Here is a 6,154-nt window from a genome sequence, read left to right as displayed (position 1 = left end):
TGCCTGTGACCTGGAACACACCCCCCGCCCCCTCCAATTGTCCCGCCTTTCCAGACAAAACAAATGTATTATACATCTCACATCTATTGATTGATGTTTTATGTCTTCCTACAACACATAAAACCAAACTGTGGCCCGTCCACCTTGGACATATGTTTCCAGAACTTCCTGGGGCTGTGTCACAGGCCACTGGTCACTCACATTCGGCTCAGAATAAGTCTCTTCAAATATTTTACAGAGTTTGACTCTTTTCGTCAACACTTCCTTGACCACGGCCTGACTTCCAGCCTTGTTCTAATTTTCTTCAGGCTCCAGACCTGTGATCCTATGCTTGGTACTATAACTTTAAAATCCTCTGGAATGAGTGAATGGCACAGGCGATATAACTGTATGGAGCAAGAAGAACTCTGTGGCATGAGGCTTATCCCAAGCTATGCCATGAGGAGGCATAGGTCTCCAAAGCCACACAAAAAGTCTCCATATTGCTCTCAGTCAGAACAAGGGTTTGCTCTTTTCAGACTGAAGAGAAAGCAGCACTGATGGTTAATGAGCTGCCAGACAGCAAGAGGCCTGCTCGGAGCCTCTTGTGTGGGGGAAGGGGTGAGGAAGGAGGGAGTCAAGTCTGACGTCTGGCCTGCCAGGTTTCACATCTTTACATACAAACTGACGGTGCCAAGGAGAAAAATAGTTTCTTAACTTAATAAACGTAAGAGGAATTCTGTTAAAATTACATTTCAAGGTTGGGCACAGTGGCTCACGCCTGTAATCCCAGCACTTTGGGAGACCGAGGCAGGCGGATCACTTGAGATCTGGAATTTAGACCAGGCTGGACAACATGGTGAAAACACGTCTCTACTGAAAGTACAAAAATTAGCCAGGCATGGTGGTACAAGCCTGTAATCCCAGCTACTCAGGAGGCTGAGGCAGGAGAATCACTTGTACGAGGAGGCAGAGGCTGCAGTGAGCCGAGATGGCGCCACTGTACTCCAGCCTGGGCGACAAAGCAAGACTCTTGTCTCCAAAAATAAAAATAAAAAATAAAAATATAGGCCAAGCGCCGTGGCTCATGCCTGTAATCCAGTACTTTGGGAGGCTGAGGTGGGTGGATCACCTGAGGTCAGGAGTTCAAGACCAGCTTGGCCAACATGGTGAAACCCCGTCTCTACTAAAAGTAACACAAATTAGCTGGGCGTGGTGGCAGGTGCCTATAATCCCAGTGACTCAGGAGGCTAAGGCAGGAGAATCGCTTGAACCCAGGAGGCAGAGGTTGCAGTGAGCCAAAATCATGCCATTGCACTTCCAGCCTGGGCAACAAGAGGGAAAATCCGTCTAAAACAAACAAACAAACATTTCAAAATATATGCACTATTTCACTTTGATTTTAAAATTCACAAGATCTGCAAAGTACATGCTTTTATGAATACCTTTTCAAAAACTGACATTTTCTTTAGATCACTAGTTGTAGAAAAATTAAAGAACCTATGTATTCCTGTTGACCTTCATATGAAGAGCTGGAGGCAGGTCACTCCTTAAAACTGGCCTTATGTACTTTTCCTGGGACATATGTTCAAAATACGGATTTGTCGTATGTTTCTTCCTGAGAGAGTTTTCATAAGAACTCTCGCTATTCTTAGCACCTCAAAATCAGGAGAAAATAAATGATCCTTCTTAATCACACCCATCCACTAATTAGCCAAACTACACAACATCCAAGAGTCTGGCCAACGCTCACTCCTCTCTATACACTGTTGACCCCATCTTTGGCAGGAAAAGGTCCTGTAGTTCTAGAGGCAGCATCTCTCATTACCTTATTAAATAAACAGCAATCAAAAAGAAGATAGTACCATGCTATTAAGCATAGAAACACAACATTCTCAATTTTATTCACCAATAATCAGGACCTACAGAAGCACACAGCACAGATGGATCGATTTCTGCCTCCATGAATTTTAAATTGCCTTTTGCAACATTCCCCTGGCTCAGATGAGCTAGTGTTCCACAATATGCTGGCTCGCGAAATCCAAGCAACTGTGCCTTCCTCTACACTTCTTCACTCAGCCTCAGCCTTAAATTGCACACTGCCTATAAAAATCTACTTAAAAGAAAAATGAAGTTACTCTAAATGCCATATGCAACCAAACAGCTTATTCTTGTAGATGGGGCTGCCACTGGTGGAGTGCACCTGCATTTATTTTGCTCTTATAGCATGTCCAGAGCCCAGCAGCCCTTCAGCAACACACCGAAGGAAGCGGCCCAGGAAAAGGAGGGAATGTGTCCACTAATGTGACTCTAAGGATTGATTTAAATGGTGACGTGGTGAGGCTTTGTGTCCCACCCACATCGCAGCCTGAATTATAATCCCCGTAACTCCCATGTGTCGAGGGAGAGACCAGGTGGAGGTGACTGAATTATGGGGGCGGTTTCCCCCATGCTGTTCTCAAGATAGTGAGTTCTCAAGAGAGCTGATGGTTTTATAAATATTCGGTAGGTTCTCCTGCATTCATTCTCCTTCCTGCCACCTTGAGAAGAAGGTGCCTTGCTTCCCCTTCAACCATGATTGTAAGTTTCCTGAGACCCCCCCAGCTACAGTGAACTGTGAGTCAATTAAACCTCATTCCTCTATAAATTACCAAGTCTCAGGCATTTCTTTATAGCAGCATGAAACAGACTAATACAAATGGCAACTCTCACCAATCATGGTATCCATGAGAAATGAAGTGCATTCTCCCTTGTTCTCTGCCAGTGGCCTAGAAAACAAGCTGGATGGCAACCAGTAGGTAGATAAGACAGATACGGCAGGGCCCTGGCATACAGGCACACCCATGCACAAAAACGGAGCTGGAACTATCATTTCATTTACAGAATCTCAACTAACTGCATGTGTTCTAATCTATTATACAAGTTGTTTTTACAGTATTTGTTATAAGAAAAATAGGACTTCTAAGTTTATAGCCAGAGGGCCTGGAACAGTTTAAGGAGAGTTTTTTTCCACCAACCAAGAGTAACACAGTAACATGCAAAGATCAACTTCCTAGTATCAAGTTTAGATTTTAGACAGCAGGGGTTGTAATACAACTCTTCTGACTTTCTTTATTCAAAAATAAAACAGGCACAAAAAATATAGAACTAAAATGTCCAGTGTCATCCGAAATAGCAGGTTCACCAAAAGGTTATAAAAGTAAACTTGCATTTTGGGGTGATTGATTACAATTACTAGAGAGAGAATGAATTGCTTTTCAAAGAAATGTATCTCAGGAAAATGCTGACCAATGGGGTAGATGGTTATTTAATTTCCCTGTTTTATAGGTGAACCTATCAGTCATGGTCTTTTGAGTAGCAAGAAACTGCCCTAAGCAAGCCCTCTTCCAGCCAGCAGACATGGACCACTTTTCTGGAAGGCCAGGTTCTTTCATGGCCTCTTCCTTGGCAAGCTTAACCAACCACCTACAAGTACTCTCACTTCCAAGGCAAGTTATGTGGGATACATATCAATTCAGGTCCATCTCTAGTCAATCACATTTTGCCAACTCTAACACATGGCACATGGTGACGGTTTTGCAGTATCAAATGAGGGATCTGGGGAGGAGAAGGGACACCGGCATTTTCACCAAAACCCTGGTGGCCGAGCACGCCTACACATTATGTTGCAGAGTGCGGAGGTCTTCCAGGAGCTCCTGGGCTGCGGTTTGCAGGCGGGGGTTGCGGCTCTTGGACATTGCCAGGATGCGTTGCAGGGGCAGGGAGCTCCGGAACTCAGAGGCCGACTTGGAGAAGACTTCAGGTTCCAGAACCACAGACTGGACAAGCCTCAGTACATGAAGGCACACCTCTGCATCTGGATCTAGGGGGAAGGTAATGATTCCGGTTAGAATAAAATTTTATTTTTTCTTTTTGCTTTATTTTTTGAGACAGAGTCTCGCTCTGTCACCCAGGCTGCAGTACCGTGGCATGATCTCTGCTCACTGCAACCTCCGCCTCCCAGGCTCGAGAGACTCTCCTGCCTTAGCCTCCCAAGTAACTGGGATAACAGGTGTGTGCCACCATGCCTCGCTAATTTTTTGTATTTTTAGTAGAGATGGAGTTTCATCATGTTGGTCAGGCTGGTCTCGAACTCCTGACCTCAAGTGATCCACCCTCCTCGGCCTCCCAAAGTGCTGGGATTACAGGCGTGAGCCACCACGCCCGGCCTAGAATAAAATTTTCTACTGCAATCTACCCCTCAAGGAGTTCCTGGCCTTTCTGAATAACAGGTTTGACAGTTTAGAAAACTACAGGCTAATCTAGAAACGGAGTCAATGACATAAAAGCTTAGCTCATAAAAGCAGCATAAAAAAACTCAATAGTCTAATAACCATCATCTTCAAATGATGGTTATTAGGTTATTGTACAGTCATACAATTTTAAAGTGCTAAACTAGAAAGATGAGAGCTTTCTACGTTTGCTAGTAAGGACTAAACTCTGATTTTTTAAAATCTTGCCCAAATTCCTATCTAAGGGGTCTGGGGAGTCATGTCCTACAAATCATAAATTCTCATCAGATGGGTTTTATTTAACCCTATATATCGTGACTCTCCAACCTGACTCTGGCATAACATTATGAGACAAGGAAGAAAATAATAATATTTTAACCCGAAATATGTTTCTTTGCCATATTCTGAAATGGCCCTGCAAAGCTGTTCTTTGTGGGGGAAAATCTGCATTTGTAAAGAATCTCTACTAACATAGCTAGATCTTTTTCTTTGAGACCCTCCCAGTCCTAAAGAGATTAACTAAGATCTGAATAAGAAACATTTGTCATCTATTGTCTCTAAGGCAGCCACTATAAGAATTCAAAAAGCACTTTGATGTTCACAATCTTTACCTTAACCTGAACATTCCCTTTCTATCAATCCCAGGTCTTTATCAATCAGAAAATGTTTAAATTCACCTACAGCCTGAAAGCCCCACACCCCCCGGCTCTGAGTTGTCCCACTTTTCTGGACCAAACCAATGTACTTCTTAAACGTTTTTGATGGATGTCTCACACCTCTCTAAAATGTATAAAACCAAGCTGCACCCCAACCACCTTGGGCACATGTTCTGACGACCTCACTCATATTTGGCTCAGAACAAATCTCTTCAATTATTTTATAGAGTTTGACTCGGTCGACACTAGCATTCTGTCCACTTATAACATTGTTTTAAAAAGTATTACTTCTTTTTCACTCCAACTGCAGCACATCCCTCGGGAGCCACATACACATGCAGCACGTATCAGGGCCACTGCGTTTACACAATGTCACTGGGTATATAAAATTCACATTGTTTATTTTCCATGGGAATGGCCCCAGGAGTCATAGAATCTGGTAGCTTTGCATACATTGTAGCAACCACTAAAAAACAGCTAGACAACCCACTGGAAGCTTCAATTCATCACCAGAGTGGAGCCAACTTTCCTTACCATTCCTCTCTACTGGCAGCCTTTACAATGCTGTAAATTCACTTCTTGACTGGGTACTGTAATTGGAACCAGGCTCAAAATCAGCACCTCTTTCTTAGCACATTTACTTAACAAAAAAAGAAAGAAAGAAAGAACAAAAAAAAAACCTTTTAAGATGTAGACTGAAAGAGCAGACTGAACAGTCTCTCAGTGGGAGCCGCCACAGCACTAAGCCCTAACAAGAAGCTTCTCACCTACAGAATCAGAAGACTGCTGTGGCCAGGGAAGCTAAAAGGCAATCTGCTCTAGCCCTCGGGGAGGGTCTAGGAGCCATCTTAAGTCAGACTGTTAGAGTCCTCCTACTTTGGGGGAAGGGAGAGGAACTTTCTCTAGTAGAGACCTGCCAAAGATAAGGGGCAGCTAAGGCAGACACAGAGGCAAGGCCAAAAGCCATGGGTAAAGACGCTTTGGCAACTGAGCCCTCATCCTAAGCTCAAGGAAAGGTTAGAGGAATTTGAAGCCAGTGGGATGGAAGGTACATACACAACAACAAAACCCAGACCCACCTCAACTCCCCAACAACGACAGCCCAGCAGAACAAGAGGAGTGGCCATTCCTGAGTATAACACGATCTACCCACCTCATTCCCTCCTACGGAGAGGGTACGCTATGGCCCAGAGGCCAAATGTAGCCCATGACCTGTTTCTGTACAGGCTGCAAGCTAAGAATGGCTTT

General features: G+C 44.0%; 1 protein-coding gene across 1 annotated transcript in view; it reads right to left on the bottom strand.

The window, feature by feature from the left end:
• Positions 1 to 3,066: 3,066 nt before the first annotated feature.
• HSF2BP (heat shock transcription factor 2 binding protein) overlaps positions 3,067 to 6,154 on the bottom strand; it is a 154,362-nt gene continuing 151,274 nt past the window's right edge. The window contains exon 8 of the mRNA XM_012002606.1: positions 3,067 to 3,841. Coding sequence (XP_011857996.1) covers positions 3,633 to 3,841 — 209 coding nt within the window. The 3' untranslated portion in view covers positions 3,067 to 3,632. The remainder of the gene's footprint in view (positions 3,842 to 6,154) is intronic.

Source organism: Mandrillus leucophaeus, unplaced genomic scaffold, assembly GCF_000951045.1.
Source record: "Mandrillus leucophaeus isolate KB7577 unplaced genomic scaffold, Mleu.le_1.0 Scaffold69, whole genome shotgun sequence".
Lineage (NCBI taxonomy): Eukaryota > Metazoa > Chordata > Mammalia > Primates > Cercopithecidae > Mandrillus > Mandrillus leucophaeus.
Note: the sequence above shows the minus strand (reverse complement) of the source record. Positions and strands in the feature narration are given on the sequence as shown.